General features: G+C 41.4%; 1 protein-coding gene across 1 annotated transcript; it reads right to left on the reverse strand.

Moving 5' to 3' along the window:
* Window positions 1–1,271: 1,271 nt before the first annotated feature.
* Window positions 1,272–17,190, reverse strand: zpld1a (zona pellucida-like domain containing 1a; the record flags this gene model as incomplete). Its single annotated transcript, XM_079282883.1, has 10 exons — window positions 17,082–17,190; window positions 16,516–16,736; window positions 15,710–15,891; window positions 14,068–14,140; window positions 13,466–13,563; window positions 5,237–5,317; window positions 4,977–5,148; window positions 3,627–3,729; window positions 2,487–2,516; window positions 1,272–1,447 (listed from the first exon to the last, which is right to left on the reverse strand). The coding sequence occupies exons 1-10, from the start codon at window positions 17,185–17,187 to the stop codon at window positions 1,272–1,274; spliced, it is 1,242 nt and encodes a 413-aa protein (XP_079139009.1). The 5' UTR covers window positions 17,188–17,190.
* Between the last annotated feature and the right edge of the window lie 2,090 nt (window positions 17,191–19,280).

A 19,280-nucleotide genomic window follows, 5' to 3' on the forward strand; every position in this document is an offset into this window, starting at 1 on the left:
GTGTCGTTTGTAAGTCACTCAAGGGCTTAATTTCCACTAAGGGGGGACTAGCACCATTTTTCAAAGTTTCAGTTTGATTAAAGCAGTGAGTAATTTGTGAAATTGTTTTTGTCATCCCTCAAGCAACCTATAGGTTGTCCTATTGCTGAGGATATGGGGCCTTACTCAGGGCTGGTTAAAGCACTTTCCCCTCATGTGCATGCTTTTCAGGTAAAAATGGAATGAAACTTTTTCTATTGACAGTTAATCTCCTTATAAATACAAGATGGAAATAGAACAGAACTACTAGTAGAGAGTAGACAGCTGAGTGCATCGCCTCGGCTTACATCTAACAATGCTGCACACACTATTGCAGAGGTGGAGATCTGCACTTTTCTAGTTTTTATTAATATACCCGACCTCATTTTCTTCCTCCCCATTGTCTTTGACTAAAATTCTCCAGTTGAGTTTATTAGGAAATTCATACTGTATGTTTAGAAATATGACTCCAGGCACGTTTTAATCACAAGTCACAGCGAAATATTTGCAATATGCACAATTTGTACATTTCAGGAATAGATCATCAATGGCATTTTTTGAATTTTGGAAAGTTATACACAATTACATTGGGTACATGTACAAATGAAACTTTAATTTCTGCCACATTGCATACACTATAGAGTGAAATACATATTTAGGGAGAACAGACCACTCAAATGATTAATCAAAAGATTAGCACTCAAATATGTAGCATTCATAAATTAAAGATTTATTCCAATTATTATATAAATACCCTTTGAAAAGTTAGATTTTATGTTGAGAAAACGTTCTGGGGCTTTCTGTTAGTTCACTGAATCACTTAATTGAATGTTTTATTTTCATACAGTAGAATTCCCTCATTCTCTCAAGTCATATTTATCCAAATTAAGTGTTTTCATATTTCAGCCTCTAAGCAGGAAGTGTACGTTTTACCAACAGATCATGCACTACTATAATGTACTGTAAGCCCTTTTAATTGAATCTATACCCTGTAATTGAAAGCTGTATGGCTGAGGTATTAATTAATGTGGGTCAAAATGGCATGACAAATAATTACAGGCAGGTTGAGGCCTAGCCTGCCACATGGTTGAAAGACAAAGTATAGAACAACATGTAAAAAAGTCCTGATTTACTTCTACACTAATGCACACTGCACAGACCTACATCAATATTTAACTCCAACATCATGTTACATCATGTTGTTTGCCACTCGCTGAGCATTGTCGGTTGTGGAGGAAAGTTGTGTTGGGTGCTCAGTTAAACGCTGGGTTTTGGACTCCAGACAGGGTGCTGACAGGAGCACTTTTGCCTTTGACGAGAGTGAGGGAGAAGATGAAGAAGCAAACACTCATGACGCCCAGGATGATCACGCCGGAGATGAGCGTACTTGTCACTGTGTTCATCTGAAACACTGGAGCTTTCAGATTAGCTAGAGCAGCAAAACAACAAAGAGGCAATCAAATCAGTTCTTATTTCATCCACCTTTCAACACTTGCTCTACGACAACTTAATTGCCAAATCCCACATACACGCTGAGTAGGGGTGTAACGGTTCACAAAATCCACGGTCGGGTTGGGTACGATACAGTGGAGCCACGGTTCGGTACGTTTCGGTACAGTAGAAAACTATAAATGCAGAGAAATGTACTTGATTTTAAAATATATTTATTCATTACAACTAACATCATGAAGTTATTCTTTGACTTTGAACAATGATGGAACTATACCTGAGTGACCCATCTTCTGGGGTGTCTTCTTAGCAACACATCAGCATAAAAAACAAAAACTGCTCCTTCATGTTATTTGTGTTGTTACTTACATCTTGGTTACTACCTGGTTAAATAAAGTTTTTTTTATTTTTTATTCAAACGTATTGTTCGGTTCGTCATGCGTACCGAACCGTGAGCCTCGTACCGAACGGTTCAATACGAATACGCGTATTGTTACACCCCTAACGCTGAGATATTTCCAGCTCAACTACAATGGTGTTTGATAGCAGAAAATGATTCAGCCATCCAAAACACCAGAAATCAAACAGGCATCAACATTCAATAACCAGGGGAAAGAAAAATCCATCTTAACAGCAGATATGCCAATTTCATCACTGACATTAGAATCAAGTACACCAGAATATAACTATAAGCGAGAATAAATGTTTGGATGCTTTTTCTCAACTAAAGAAGTATACTCTCTTTGCTCGTACTACACTGCAATCAATGACTCTTTCTGGTGTTATGTAGCAATATAACTAATTTAAGTGCAATTAGTAAAGGCAGGGGAGATGTAATGTAACTCACAACATGCACCAAACATGACAGGATGATACGATATAGTCGTACAGAAGAGTATGTGAGACCTTTTCCTTTTTTGGAGGCTGGTATTATTCTAAATGGCTCACTTCATATCAGTGAAAGGCAACACCCCTTTAAAAGTATAATGCAACACAATGCACAGAATGTGAGGGCTTACCCAACTGAGAGTTGTTGGTTGGCGTCTCATCTGTGAAAAAAAAGTAAAGGCCATTTAAGGCTAACAGCAACACAGTAATTGTGTGTTCATTTCTTGTACAGTACATGAGTCAACAGGAAGGCATCTCTCTAACCATCTAGGTCGCCGCGATGAGTTATCTCCATCAATCAACCACCTGAGGCTTGATACATTCTTAATATATCCATTCTGAAAATCAATTCAGATATAAATAATACATGGAACTGTTATAAATCACAGAAAGAGAAGACTTGTGGAGTTTGAAAGAAATTTAAAAAGCTCAAACCGGGCTCAGACTGCAGAAGTGTTAAAATCCAAAAAGATTTTGAAATGGGGTTGCATCACATATCCTTTCTCAAATCTAAAATAATGGCATATCACACACTACAAGCTATTATTAAGATTATCATGCCAGACGAAGCAACTTGCCACCTCCCTTGATCTCTCGGGGAAGTAGATGTAAACAAAACAAACACTGCGGTTGTGTCCAAAATTCCATACTAACATGCTATTTAGTATGCAAAAAACATATGGGAGAACTTTTTAGTATGTCCGAAAACAAGAGTAGGCAAACTGCATACTATTTTCAGGGAAATATCATGGTATGCAAACAGTGGACATAATTCAGGTAAGGATAGCCAATTGGTCATGGCATAGGACCCAAACACATAAGGTTACCAGTTTTGGTGGGCATGGACGCCCGGCCAATCCTAGCGTTTGAATGCTGCAGAGGGCTGGTCTTGCCAGGAAGAGCAGCGGGATTCATAATAACACATCAGCTGATTCTGGATATTAAAGGGACTGCTCCGAAAAGGGTGCGAACATTTCGGGAGGTTTAAGGCTGGATTTGTAAAATGCTCTCATTACCAAACAATCTGGTACCAACCAAGGAGGAAAAATACGATCCAGGACGGATCGTATTTTTCCTCCGATTGTCGAGAGGGGTAAATCGTGGATAAATCGGTCCAGAACTCCTGTAGTCTGAGCCTGGCTTCATGTATTGGGTATAAGTTAGGAAGAAAAGGCTCCTCAGGCAGTAACAGTGCAGTTTGGATTATGTCAGAAAGATAAAGGTGGTTGGCAGGAAAAAGACAGTGAGAGAAAGGAATACAGAAACTGTACCACTCCGAGTGATGATTGGCCCAGCAGTCAGGACGGCATTCCCAGATGCAGCATTTGATTCCTTTCCCTCTATGACATCTCTCTTTTTCCTGCTGCCACAGATCTGTAAACAATGGCCAGGAGAGATATAGTGGTAGGTGTTGCACTTACTCATGATTTTTTCTCATCAACTTCTATAATTGAAAAATTAAAGAAGGATGAGGCAATATATACTGACTGAAGGATAGAGCCTGTTACAATATATCATGCAACTGCTGTGGTTTTACCAGAAAATTACAATTAACCTCCAGCTGCTGTCAATTAGGTCTTGATAAAGCATTGTTTTGAAATGTGAGACGAGAGGAATATAATAATAACATCTGACAAATATATCAGACATGTTTCTGAATTGGCAGAAAATATCACAAGTTGTACTTGATACATTGAGGAAGATACATTTTTCTATATGAGCCAAGGAAATAAAGTAAATAAAGGATATCTGACTGTAAATAAATATCCAGAGAGTCAGTAAACACGTCAAGATTATATATCGGTCCTGGCGCTATGAAGCGTGTAATCATTACTTGAATGATTACTTGAAATTCAGATTTTGTTGTGACTAGAAACTCATGGGTGGCCTGGTAATTGACTTTGTCTGGTTATCAGTGGTGGAACAAGTACTCAGATCCTTTACTTAACCAAAAGTAGCATTACAACAATGTAGAAAGACTTGATTAAAAGTCCTGCATTCAAATTATTCAATTCTAAAGGTATTAGAGCAAAAATGTAATTAAAATCTCAAATGCCAAAGTACTCATACAGAATCAGCCAGTGTTATATTTTTATCCTTTAATATGTGATTATTAAGCTACTGATGTAAAAATAATTTAATATAGATGGTTGAGTTGGAGCTGATGTTCACAATGTTGGTAGGTTAATTCATAAACTAAAACCTTTAAAGAATATGTTTTGTTTGTAAAATCTTAAGCTGCAACATAATTCGTAATTCTAATTGTCAAAAAAGTGGAGCGGAGTAAAAAGTACAATATTTCCCTCTGAAATGTAGTGGCGTGTAAGGTAACAGTAAATGGAAATACTCAAGTCAATTACAAGTACCTCAAAATTGTGCTTTCAAAAGTAACTGAGTAAATGTAGTTAGTTACTTTCCACCACAGATGATTGATGTGTATAAGTGAATGTTTAACAGCTGTGAAATTCAGAGTCTGGTCACATAAGACACATCTTATGGAGCTACCTCCATAAGATGGAGCTGTAGATGAGTGTAAGAGAGATACTGACAAAATATGTCCGTTATATTTGATCCTAATAGTATGTCATGCTTTGTGTGAAAGTGTCCTTTGTTGGTCTCACTGGCATGAGCATTGGACAGTCATCTGCTCGACACAGTTTGGTGACACAGTGTAGGAAGACCGTGGACATCTTCTGATTCTTGTGCTTTACAAAGCGGAATACTTCAAAGGCAAAGCGGCCCATTTGGCTCTTTCCATTTTCGAAGACGGCGGTCTGGGGGTCTTTTTCACAGCTGGTTCAGGGAGGGAAAATCAGAAAACGATTATTAGAAAGGAGAGAAACAGAAATATAAGAACTGAACAAAACCATAGATCTGTTACCTAAAGAAAAGATCATAGCGGAGGTCATCGTTGGGGTTTCCAGAGGGTGTGGTGTAGCAGTAGTCCATTAGAACGTTCCATCTATTTAACATTAAAGATTAGTAAATGCAGAGTTGATGGATTTTAATGCAATTGAGATTATGTAGAGGTAAAGGCTACTCAGACACTTTGACGGCACAATGCTCACCTCGCCTGCTGATGATCTTTGTATTGTTTCAACAGATAGAACTGTCGATTACAACCCTGCCTACTAGAAATGATATCCATATACTACATATTTGTTTTTCCCAATTATGTATTGCATAGAAAAGTAATAGCTGCCTTGAATTCCTTTTTTTTAGTAGGAAGCATTACATGTATATATGGTATGCGTTTAACAATTTATTAATAAAAACATAAATGAAGGGCTTCAACATGTAGTTTGTCTTGTCGGTCGAATGAGTTGAAAAGAGCTTCGTCAAGGAATCTGCCGTGGCGCCCGGGCATGGCGAATCCCCAAAACCCCAATGACGTGAGACAAGATTGAAATAATTCTGAAATCTTTGAGATCTAATCGGATGTAGCGATGGTATGCTTAAGAGGACCAGCGGCCCATAATTTGAATAAGGTGTTCTGGGACACCATTACGGGAGGCCGAGGTAGCGGCTCCAATCCTAAAAACAGTGTCAAGACTAAAAGGCGGGAGCTATGCCAGACGAGGATGAAAAGAATCTAGTACCTAGTTGACCAGATATTGAGATGAAGAGACAATCTGTTGGTATTAAGTCTTAGATTTCCAAAACTGCAAGTAGTTGGCTCTAATGGACTCAGTAATTTGGCTTTGTAAATTGGCTGGATTGATTGGTTTTGGTTCGCTTTAAGTAGAATGTTATGGTGCCTTCTGAGAACAAAGACGATATGCAGGTGTGGCGGCATGGGTCAAAGTGGAGGGTTGAGGCAGTGAACTTAGAACATCTGACAAAACCTAGTGAGAGGTGAGAGCAATGTGAGGATTGCTGTATCTGGAGCAGATAGTGTCACACTTCTGGAACAGAGCAGAGACTCACGCGCAGAGACAGGCACTGGAGACAAGATGAGGTGGAAAGCAAGATTCTTTATTAGGCACCAAGCAGTCATCCACCGGAACACAAAACAACTCCAACAGGGAGCGAGCCAAACATCCAAAAACTGTAGCGAGGCAAACTCACAAATCATAGAAACGAGCACAAAATGCCAGAACATGGCGCAAACACAGGGAACAACACAGGCAATCTGACAACCAGAACAGGGAAAGCAGGGGAGTATATGTTTGTGGGGTGATGAGTAGATTGCAGGCAGGTGAGTTGAATGAGTGCAGTGTGGGGTTGGCAGAGGAAAAAGCTAGGGGCAGGTGATTGAGCACAGGTGAAGTGAATGAAAGCAATCAGGAGACACTCAGACACAGAGACACAGGAACACAGGGGGCAAAGCCTAAACCGTGACAGATAGTGAGGATGCAGGAAGACAGCAAGCAACGGAATGAGCAAAAATGTAACAAAACAGGTCACGGGGACCAGATCAAATGACGGAAAGGTTATATTGTACTGGTCATGGAATTAGTGGAAGCACTTCCAAGCTGTCCAGTAAGATGAGAGGGTTGAGGGTGATAGGCTATCGATGATGGAGTGAAACGACTTTGTGTCAAGAGGGATTCCGGTAAAAATCAAGGGATGTGGATGGGCCCTCTGTCAACAGTGGAACTCCAAGTTCAGAAAAAAATGAAGTCAGGGTGACCAAACCGGAGGGTGTGGTGATGAGGGAGGGCAGATGATGAGAAAATCATCCAAAAGATCGACAAGGAATGGAATTTTATGGTTATTAGACAGGATCCAGCAGAGGGCTTCTGACAGGGTGTCGGAGAGTTTATGACTGATTTTGCAGCAGAAGGTGAGCCTAAGAGTGAAGTAATATCCCCCCCACTGGACGCCAAAGAAACACCAGAAGTCAGGGTCGATTGGGAGAACTTTGAAAGCGCAGGTGAAGACCCCGTTCTGGGGAGTTTGGTGAGGGCGATAGCATTATTAATGGTGGCGTAGTGAAGGGTGAAGTCTTTGCTAGGAATCAATGTGTCTATGCTGGGTATGGTACTGCCGTGAGATCTGGGATGCAGAGAGATCAATAATGATAAGTTTCTTTACAGAGTATTTCCTGGTTGCGATACAGATGACGCTGATACCATAGTTAGGACATGGAGGTTGAGCGAATGGGCCGATCAAAAAGCCTTCTTTCACTTCCTTAGCAAGTAGCTGGTCGACGGACTCAGGTTTGTTTAAAGCCGACTGAAGATTTATGCATTGGAAAGGGATAGATGGTTGTGTGAAGATTCCAGGGTGGAAATCTTTTTCAAACCGCTTGATTAGGAACTGAATGAAAGCCAGATCAGAGTGGTTTTGAAGTGCTGCTGCTAGGGCTGGAATGTTAATGGGTATCGAAAGGTGCTTACCTAGGTTCGTCGAAGTGGGGTTGTGAGGACATGCTGGGCAGATGTGGCCTCCTCCACAGAAGGAGCAGATGTTGAGGAAGTGGCACTGGGACTTGTTGCAACTTGTGTTGTTATTACTATGGTAAGTTATTGCAGATGGCACGACATCCTCGATTAAATATGGGCCTACCCCTTTTTACCTATACTATATGGCTGACAATATAGGCTTCAGAGGTGTGGGTGCTGGAGGAGCCAAGGGCAACAGGTGTCTGGATCACAAAGGTGGTGGACGGGTTTTCGGATCTTGTTTGCTGTCGTGCCCAGGAGACTTTGGACTTGGTCGTTCTGATCCAAAAAGATCGTCGTCGGAAAAGGGATAGTGAGATGGTATCCATCGTGGAAACAAGGTAAGTAGATGTGATCATGAAATGAGATTGTTAGAAGGTTACTTCAATTTTATGTTTCAATGCATTCCACCAGAACCAAAAGCCCATCTTGGTTCTAATGTGGAATTGAAGAGCAGAACGGGAGGAGTGGGTTTCGGTGGGTATTTATGGGAATGCAGGAAGAGGTGTGGTAGAGGTGTGGACCTGCTCCCAAATCTAGGTCGCTTCCAAAGCCATACGAGATGGTCAGTATGTATGGTGGTCGCACAAACTTTGACAACAGAGACTCCTTTCCTGCTTGAATCACGTTTGTTAGGGTTAAGAAAGATGGTGGTTTTGCATTAATGTCAATTATGCAGGCTGGTCTCAACCAGCATTTGTAACTGTACCTACGGACGATAATGCGCTGTAATTCGTAGATATCCCACGAAATTATTTCATGTTATCCAGGTTATCATGAACAACAAAGTATAAAGACCACTAAAGCACTCACGGGAAGAGAGGTGTATGGGTCCAATAACCAACAACCTTTAGCCAGGCATTTGTCACGTAGCTCTCAGCATGTAGTTCCGGCACTTTTGTGGTTATTTTAACCCAAACGACATTCTTTTTCTAAACATAATTAAATGGTTTTGTTGCCAAACCTAAGAAAGTATTTCACGATCTTTTCTTAAACCTGACTAAGTAGCTTTGTTGCCTAAGCCTAAGAAAGTATTTCACGATCTTTTCTTAAACCTGACTAAGTAGCTTTGTTTCCTAAACTAAATTGTTTCCTGTAAAGATGGAAATTGAAAGGTGTTGCTGGCTTTTGCAGGAAACCCCACAAAATATGAGGAATAACGTTTCATAACGTTGAATAAAGTACAAAACAGGTCATCAAGTTACTTTTGATTTTTTCAATAAAAGTCCTCATCCACTCAAAAATGTTTTACTTATTGTTCATTCACTTGGATTTTGACACTAAAAGGCTGTTGTCACATCTATCTGCTGAAGGAGGAAAGATCATCTTAAATCCCAGTGGTTGGCCGTCAGGGCCAGCAAGCCTTCTCTGCTGGCCTAGACAGAATCACAAAGTTATAGCTATTTTATAATTTAATTATTTTTCATAAATACACTACATGTATTGTAAATATTTGTTCCCATTAGCTCATTATCTCATTGCACAGCTACTGTCTTCCTCAGTTGCGCTGCTTCCAGCACAGCTTGTTTTAAGTAGAGCTTTTATCCCATCAGATTTCGCCCCTATGCTGTCTCTAAGTCAAAAAATCTGCCCGAAGGCCTTCAGAATTACAAGTGAATCCATTTGCAGTTTAAGTAAATGGGGGCGGTATTGTTGATTGTCATAGTCTTCATCCAATCCGATTTTTTGTTTGACATGTTGGGCGTATTCTTTGACGTGCCAGAGCTTCTAACTGCCTACAAGTATGTGCAGCTTGATTGGTCAGTGGGCTAGTGTGACTGTTGTGAAACTAGCTAGCAGAACATTGTAGTAGTAAGAGTTAAAGGTTAAAGATATGTAAGACGTTTTTACGTTTTGGCATATTTGGTGGTGACAATCCCAATATCTGCTCGACATTTTCAGCCCTCAAACGCATTAAAATGTGTCACTGAATCGAGAAGGACTTCTTACTGGAACCGAACCGCACCGATGTACTGTACAACCGTGGCATTGAACTCTTTGTACTCAAAGAAAGGAGTATGGACTTTTGTCTTTAAATAGTGAACAGCAGCTTTTGTTTTTTACATCTGCAGTAGCCTTACTACTGTGTTCATTTTTCTGTCGTGTTGTTTTTATGATATGGTTAATATTGCTCCCTCCGATGTGAATAATATTTAAATAGACCGTGCCCTTGCTGGAATGTGCAGAGGCCTGTTGATCATGTTATTTGGGTTATATGTTATTCTACCTGCTTTGTTGTCATATAACAAAGGTGTTCACAGACATCTTCAACACCTCCCTGGAGACATGCCATGTACCAGCCCGCTTCAAGGCCTCCACCATCATCCCTGTCCCCAAAAAACCAAGGATCACAGGACATAACAACTACAGGCCCATCGCCCTGACCTCTGTGGTCATGAAGTCCTTTGACCGCCTAGTCCTGTCCCACCTAATAACCCTCACCGACGCACTCCTGAACCCCCTGCAGTTCCCTTACAGAGCCAACAGGTCTGTAGATGACGCAGTCAACTTGGCCCTTCATTTCATCCTCCAGCATCTGGACTCCCAGGAACCTACACCAGGATCCTGTTTGTGGACTTCAGCTCTGCTTTCAACACCATCATCCCGTCTCTGCTGCATGATAAGTTCTCCCAGCTGCACGTGCCCGACTCCACCTGCAAGTGGATCACAGACTTCCTGTCTGACAGGAAGCAGCCCGTGAAGCTAAGAAAGCACGTCTCAGCCTCCCGGACCATCAGCACCGGTTCCCCCCCCCCCCCCCCCCCCAAGGCTGAGTTCTTTCCGCTCTGCTCTTCTCCCTGTACACCAACAGCTGCACCTCCAGTCACCAGTCCGTCAAGCTCCTGAAGTTTGCGGATGACACCACCCTCATTGGACTCATCTCTGGTGGGGATGAGTCCGCCTACAGGTGGGAGACTGACCATCTGGTGACCTGGTGCGGTCTGAACAACTTAGAGCTCAACGCTCTAAAGACAGTGGAGATGGTTGTGGATTTCAGGAAGAACGTAGCCCCACCAGCCCCTATCACTCTGTGTGACTCCTCCGTCGACGCTGTGGACTCCTTCCACTTCCTGGGCTCCATCATATCCCAGAACCTCAAGAGGGAGCCTAACATCAGCTCCATCACAAAGAAGGCTCAGCAGAGGATGTACTTCCTGAGGCAGCTGAAGAAATTCAACCTGCCAAAGACAATGATGGTGCATTTCTACAGAGCCATCATTGAGTCCATCCTCTGCTCCTCCATCATGGTCTGGTACACTGCAGCCACAGCCAAGGAAAGGGCAGACTGCAGCGCATCATTCGCTCTGCTGAGAGGGTGATTGGCTGCAATCTGTCGTCCCACCAGGACTTGTTCACTTCAAGAACCCTGAAGCGAGCAATAAGGATTGTAGCTGACCCCTCCCAACCTGGACATGATCTATTTGTGCCCCTTCCATCTGGTAGGGGGCTGAGGTCCATCAGCACCAAGACCTCACGACACATGAACAGTTTCTTCCCATCCGCAGTCGTGCTCATTAACAGAGCCCGGGACCCCCACTGACTCTGTCATCCCCAGGACAATTTCCTTCCCTCCCTACTGCTCCCCTGCACATCACTTCATATTTAAATACACTTGTCACTTTTATATTACACTTGTTTACAGTCCTGTTATCTGTTTGTCGTGCACTTTATTTTATATTGTTTTAAATTCTACTGTACATTTTAATGTTTCTATTTCTCGCACTGTTGATTGTTCATTGTATTGTCTAATGTTATGCACCACCTGCCATGACAATTCCTTATATGCTACATACATTGGCAATAAACGGTTCTGATTCTGATTCTGATAAATATTAGTGCTGGGCAAGTTAACACGTTATTATCGCATTAACGCATTCATTAATTAACGCCAACAACTATTTTATTTGGCATTAACGCATTTTATTTTTTTATTATTATTTTGAAAGTCCATTGCTCTCTGGCAGGAGAGCAAGTGGAGGAACTATTCGGCAGACTGCGTTGATGCAGCGTGTGGGAGAAGTATAGATAAACTAAAGCAAGACAAGCTAACAAATGCTACAGAGAAGTGGATACAAACTGCAGCCGATTAGTATTGTGGAAGATGTCGGTCTAAGGAATGTTCTTAGGATCGCAACGAATGACAGCACGTATGGGCCTCAAGACGCACTGTCACAATAAGAATACACGAGTTGTATTAAAGGAGAGGACTACAAGGTACGCCAACATATATCAGTAAATCAAACAACATATATTGCAAATATAAAGTATATTCAGCATTTTTAATGGAGGTAGATAATTTTGACTTGGTCATTTTAAAAGTAGCTCGCAAGCCGAAAAAGTGTGGGCACGCCTGGTTTAGAGCACATACACTCTGAGTGCACTTTTCATTTAAGTAGCTCTTGTTTCCAGCAGTACAATTTTTTAAATGAGCAATACTTGCATATTCTTGGATTATTAATTAACAACATTGCGTCATTGTATTAATAGTATTCGTAATACTTTCATAATGGATTTGCTGTTGCAAATTTGTAGGACATTAACATATTTGAAGGAGACAGGGTTGGAAATTGGCATGCCACAGACATAGTTCATGTATTTCTGGTGACAAAGGAAGTCAGGATAAGGTGATAAACAATGAGCCATCTCCCCTTAAAATCTGTGAAGAATCCTTGTGTTTACTCCCACCCTTCAGGCAAAGTAACTCTCCCTCCTAATACTAGCCCCACAGGCAAAGATCGAATGACCACAATACAAAGGCTTCACATAGTCAAATCATGTCATGTTCAAAACGAAGGAGTAGGTAAGTCTGTCTGACAAAAGCAAATCATAAGTCATTTTTTTAAGCAATAACACAAAATGCAAGTGTTTTCCCAGAAGGTGTTGCTGCTGGTCATGAAATCCCATGAAAATGATCAAATTTACCGTAGATCTATTTACATCTGATCTAGTCAGAGAACATCAGGGGATTTGGTCAATTCTCTGGAGGGGTCAGGTGCACTCAGCAGAATGTATTTCCAACAACGATTACAAAGATACAGGACCAGCAGTGTGACGTACGATGTGGTTTTCATGCTCTGTCACAATTTGTGAGTCTTAAGAGACTCTGTCAGAATTCATGAGATCAGATAGAAAAACGTCTAAGATCAAAGAGAGGTACAAAGTCAGAGTCAAGACTTTGACATGGTGCATGCCTGCACTGTGTGTATCATCAACAGGAGCAGTAAAACACAAAGGTTATTCTCAGGTGAACAAATAACACAGTTAAAAGCCTAATGCTTCATCTGTCTCATGTGTATTTATAAAGCAGGCTGATTCAATTTATAAGCTGTTATTTTTCTGAGACATCCTTATAATGAGTCTAATAAACAAATTAAGAACACGTTTTTTTACTTTTACTGTGATCTGGCATAACTTAAATATAGAAGAGGTCAAAACTTCTTGGAGAAAGGTGGAGTTGTGCCATAAATCCCTACTCTGCTTCTATATCACCTAAATATAGGTTAGTTGTGTTTTTCTTCACATTGTGTTGCAGCCAAAGGTGTCACTTTACAGTACTGTGTATTGCTCTCCATGGTCAGTATAGGTAGGGTTGCTTGTACCAATGGCATTATTTAATAATGGACAACATAAATGGATATGGTAACCTACTCTCCCTCTAAAAATATGTTGTTTTGGTATAAAGTGACTTCTTCAGATTGAATGGCTGGATATTGGTTGAATACCTCCTATCCAGGTTAGAAGCTTTTACGGCTGCAAACACTCGCGTCTTCAGGGTCAGTCCTGCCATGGGGATGGACAGCTGCTGAATGTATGACGTGTCCTGTACATAAACCACAATAGCATTTCAGCAAGTTTGTCACAATACCCCACTCTTTCCCTTCATCCTGTTGAGGATGATTTGTTCAGTTTCACTACACTTCATGAATCCCTGCATATTTCTTATCTGGTATCCACACAATCCCTTTTATTAGTGTTTGGTTCAAGCTGACTATATTTAGCGTATGGTGTGACATGAATTGAGGGTAAATTGAGAATCATTTTCTCCAATTACAGGATTAAAGGTCATTTGCTGCATGAAAGGGTTTCTGAACCTTTGGTATCCTTCCCATCTCATACATAGATCATCATCCTCAGAAAATACTGAAATTGCAGATTTAAAAGGTGCAGATTCATTTAACATAGCTGCCGAGCTTTGAATGCTCGTTGATGCTTTCTGACTTATTATAGCTTTGGTATATGACTTTGTCTCCAGTGCAGCAGCCTATAAGCTCCCCTGCTGTGCAGCAAAATAACAGATATATCGACTCAACTGATGTGAACTTACATTGTAAAGCAGTAGATTCAGCGTGCTGATGAAAGTACCATTGCTTTCCTTCACTGAAATTGCAGCTGCTGACCTTCAATGAAGATAAAGAAAAGATCAAAGTTCCCAAAAACATTTTGAAAGGTGATTCCAATATTTGAAGTGACATTTTCCTGACTGGTATGTGCATTTTTTTTAATCAGAAAATAATTCTGTAAGCATAGATGGTGTTTTACTTGCTAATATTCACAATATTAATAAAGAAGAACAAACTTGCAGCATCTTGTGTTATGATGTTAGTGCATATGAGCGTGCCCCACTGGTTTGCTAACAGCCGCCTCTCTGCACTGCTCTCATAGACAGGTACAGCTGATAACACTGTTATCATGATGCGTAGCACCTATCCTCCGATTCTCCCTCAGGTAAACACTGTTAGCTCTGTCAGCATTGTTGCCATTGTTAGCACTGTTTACTTTGTTAGCACTGTGAGCACTATTAGCTGTGAGCACTATTAGCACTGTTAGCACTATTTGCGCTGTGAGCACTATTTGCGCTGTGAGCACTATTAGCTGTGAGCACTATTAGCTGTGAGCACTATTAACGCTGTTAGCACTATTTGCGCTGTGAGCACTATTAGCTGTGAGCACTATTAGCTGTGAGCACTATTAGCTGTGAGCACTATTAACACTGTTAGCACTATTTGCGCTGTGAGCACTATTAGCTGTGAGCACTATTAACGCTGTTAGCACTATTTGCGCTGTGAGCACTATTAGCTGTGAGCACTATTAGCTGTGAGCACTATTAACGCTGTTAGCACTATTTGCGCTGTGAGCACTATTAGCTGTGAGCACTATTAGCTGTGAGCACTATTAGCTGTGAGCACTATTAGCTGTGAGCACTATTAGCTGTGAGCCACTGGCTCAGCTGTTGCCATCTTGAGAGCGGTATGATCTGAATTTCATACTGAGCACATTTAACTTCAGATTAAAAATCTTTATTTTTTAGCCATGTTGTAAACATTATCCCTCCATGGTAAATCTTGTTTCTTCCCCCACTTGATCCAGAAAAGTTTTAGATACAAGAGGTGGACACAACTTAAACACCAAAAATATGATGAGATATAAAACAACAGCACCAGAACCCTTTTGAAGCTGAGAATTGTCAAGTTTTGTCGACTCTGTCAGAGACATGTTGATCCAGCACCATGTTATCTTTTCGGCTTCATTTTCTGGTGGTGTTGTCTCTGAATGCATTATACTTCCAATACAAATTGTGTGCATCATGGAAGACAGACTCAGAGACAGAAATTCAGTACTAGTGTGTGGACGGTATTAATTATGTATTGCCGGTGGTTCTTTTACTTTGTTCACCCCGTTGGCATAATGACTCAAATTTACATTATTACAAACAACATCCTCAGAAATTAACAGCTTTATTAACACCTCTCTGAGTCAACAAAAACTGAACAGCATAAATTCTAAAAAAAGACTGTATTTGTATTTAGTTGTCCACCCCCTGTATTTCAGTAGCAATATGTCCTTCCATGACTTTTTCTTTTCCCATTTGTTAATTGGTTGAAGTTATTTCAATGGATGGCTTACTGACTCTGTAGCAACCTACTAGAGCACTTTCAAACCAATGAAAACGTGGAAGTGAGACTTACGAGGCCAGCTGTGTGTTGTTGACTAGGTATTCCAGTGGGTAACTGCAGCTGAACTTGTACAGCAGACCTGGCAGGTAGCTGATGATGGTGGGGGGATCCGGTGTGTCGATATACCCCGATATGTTTCCAATCTGCACCAGTGACAGGTTACCATAAGCGTTGGGCCCTTGAGCCGTGGAGACCTGAGGCAAACAAAACCAGTGTGAGTGACACTCCTCCTTCTGGCTCTAACTGACCACCATTATCTTACTGTGGGCACACCGGACCGGACCATCAGCCATACTACTAAGCATGCTAAGGCCCCTCACTAATCCCCAACTCAATCCCTTTTCATCCGAGCAGAGACGCTCCAGGAACTGTGCCACTGCATCCAGCTGAACCCAGAACACAGAAAAGATTCACTTTTAAACTTCCTTTGAACTGTTTGAAGATTCTTTTTTCACTCATCATCTGATCTTTTTCTATAAATGGTGGGGAGGCTTTTTGCTGTTTTTAAAATGTTCCACTTCAGTTTGTAATTGTTTAGCCTGTATCATTTAGCATACAAAGTGTTACAAAAGTAACTGTCAAGTCACCTAAGAATATGAGTCATTTTATTACACTTTTCAGCAGTTAAACTGTACATAACCCAGCCTTTACAGTAAACTATATTTTCATTAGCTTTGATCATATTTTCTCAAAGCTATTCATATTATAATATTTCTGACCCATAAAGTTGAAGCACCAAATCCAACTCCATCATTAACAGCAATAATGTCAAATCTGCTAAACAAGCAATTCATTATAACCATTCCTGCTTTTCTTACCACCAGGGAATTGCCACAGGATTCCAGCGTCGCCAGGCTGATACTAAAGATTACCACAGTGGGAAAAGTGTTGTTGTTGATGAAACCACGGCAGTGGGAGTCTCCATGGCGTCCATTGAGGGCCAGGTCAGTGTCTGTGTAGCCAGAGAAGAGGACGGGGCAGAAGTTGATCTTGAGGGTGATGGTCTGCACCCCACAGTACACACTTATATCCCTCTCCGCTGCAAGACACACAAACAGAGGCAGGTGCATACAGGCATTAAAATGAGTCACAAGATATTAGGTTTGATATTTTGTTATTCATTTATTTCGATAAAAAAATTGAAATGATGATTTCTTTATTTTTTTTTTATCATCTTTTAGGTAAGAAGTGCACTTCTGGGATGACAGTTCAAAACCATCACTCTAAATTTTGTTCAAACCATAAATCAGGAACTGGTTTGTAGGCAAAAAATGAATTATCTCATTTTTGGTATATGTAGCCAATTTGTGGAGACATTTCCTTTAAAGAGACATTCACATGTAGGGTCCAGTTAGTCTTACAGAAAAAGTGTTGAGTTCCTCACCAGGGAAACGGCTGTGAAAGTTGGCGTCACAGTTGTATCCATTGAATTGAGCTCCAACTGATAAAGCCTTACTAAACAGTAAAAGAATCAGAAATATATGTTCCATTTCAGCACCTGAAACAGAGCAAGAAAGTGCACTTTGTGTAAGAAACAAATAGAAAGTGAAATCCTTCATATATTACATTATTCTTGAGGAATACCTACGATAGTCTTCTTCGAGTGTGTTAATGTCAGATGCTAAGATTTCCTCAGAAATCTTGCAAGTTTTGACTGTCACATGGAATTATCTTTCAAAACCTGCAGCTTTGGTAGCAAAGTTATAAGAATAATTCTGGACAATGTGTTGATAACGACGGTCATTTCATCAAGGATAATGGCTTATCTCTGTGTGCACATCTCATTGTCCTGTGATAACCTCTTATCACATAATCGTAGTCAGTTACAGACACAGAGTTTCAGTCCTGAGGAAACAGATCAGAAGGACGTTTGTCAAACAGAAGGAGTAATTGCATCAAGTTTGTAGTTGGCGTCTCCAGCTCTGACAGCAGACAGATTCCCGACAGCTTGAGGTAAAAAGGCAGATCGCTGCTCTAGGAAAAGTAGAATCACTCACCCTGTTTCCTGGAAGCCAGCGAGTCAGCGGTTCTCCATAAGCTTGGGACAGACGATGGAATGGTCCGCACAGCATCCCTACCCGACAACTAGAAACAGGACTTGGTAGCAGGGGGGGGGGGGGGGGGGGAAGGGATCTACACATAAGAGATTCATTATTTGATCATGTCAACAAAAAAGGGCTGTCCAGAGAGAACATGGGAAAGTTCATCAAATCTGAATGTGTTATACAAATCCTTTCACGTTTGCAGAAACATGAGCAGGTTTTGAAGTTTCCCACTCATATCCTTTCGGCCCAATCTGGCTGTGTCACTGCTCACAAATGGTTTGACGCCGCATGAGGTCCAGCGGCGGTGGGGGGGAGAATTATCTTTTCATCGCTCCAGTGGCCCTGGCCTGCTGACTGAGCCATTCCTTTCTCCCCGGGCCGCTCATGGATTGCAGAGCCCACCACGCGGGCTCTTGGCCCCCGGAATCCACACTTTTCATGCTTTGTGTGCAGTAGTCCTCAGTCAGCACAGCAGCAGGCAATCTGCTTGGTGGGGCTGCGAGCTGCTGCCGGCCTCCTACCTGATCCCCAAACTTTGATTCCTGGTCACAGGAAAGAAAAAGAAAGAAAGAAAAAGAAAGCAAAGTTCATGCAGTTTCAAGGGATTAGCCGGTCCTCGATGTCCCATCTTCCGTATAGACGGCAGTATGTGTGACGGGCTTGCTGCAGTGTGAACCAGAGAGAGGACACACAGAGATCCTGTGAATATGGAATATGAGATGGAAATTACATTTTTTGAGCAAACTTCTCGCTTTAGGTCCAATGGAAACAAAAAGAGGCCTCTGACCGTTTGATATTCCAGCCACATGGATTTTTCTTCTCCACGTCTGTCATCACCAATATTATTTCTTACCAGCTTCAACACAACAACAATCTGTCCTGCTGAACATCATCAGCTTTTACAGTTAATGACAATTTGAAATCAACTTTTTTTTAACTTTGGTTTTTGTATTTTTTCTGAAATCACCAGAGCAGTTCATCAGGTGTAATCAGCCCTTACCTTGTTTGTCTCAGCTGAGTAAGAGCATCTTTGGTTTTTATCTTTGAAGGTTTCATCAGTTCTTTAGCTCTGGCAGTCACTGTGAATTTATATCAATCCATTGCCCAAAGGTGTTCCAGCGGGGTCTTCCTGCTTAAACGTCTTGTTGAAGCGGCCAATGCAAACCGGACAGGAGTGACTCGCCACAGCTCAACACAATTCGGGCTTCAATGCTATGATATTCACTCAGAGAGCAGCACAGGAAAGTGTGCATTGACAGCAAGGGAATGGCAACTTCTTATTTTCAATCCAGATACATTGTAATTGGGAGAACTTTGGCCAAAAACTGGAGATAGTACATTGCTTCATTGGAGACTGATAGTCATCTAGAGCAGTGATTCTCAACTGGTGGGTCGCGACCCAAAAGTGGGTCGCGGACCTGTTTTCAGTGTGTCGTGGGCCTTTGACTGACAAAAAGTGATTTTATTATGAAGGGCATTTTTTATGCAGCATTTACGGCACTTGTTCAGCGGTGCAGGAAAAACACAGACCAATGCGT

The sequence above is a fragment of the Melanostigma gelatinosum genome (genome assembly GCF_949748355.1).
Source record: "Melanostigma gelatinosum genome assembly, chromosome: 14".
Lineage (NCBI taxonomy): Eukaryota > Metazoa > Chordata > Actinopteri > Perciformes > Zoarcidae > Melanostigma > Melanostigma gelatinosum.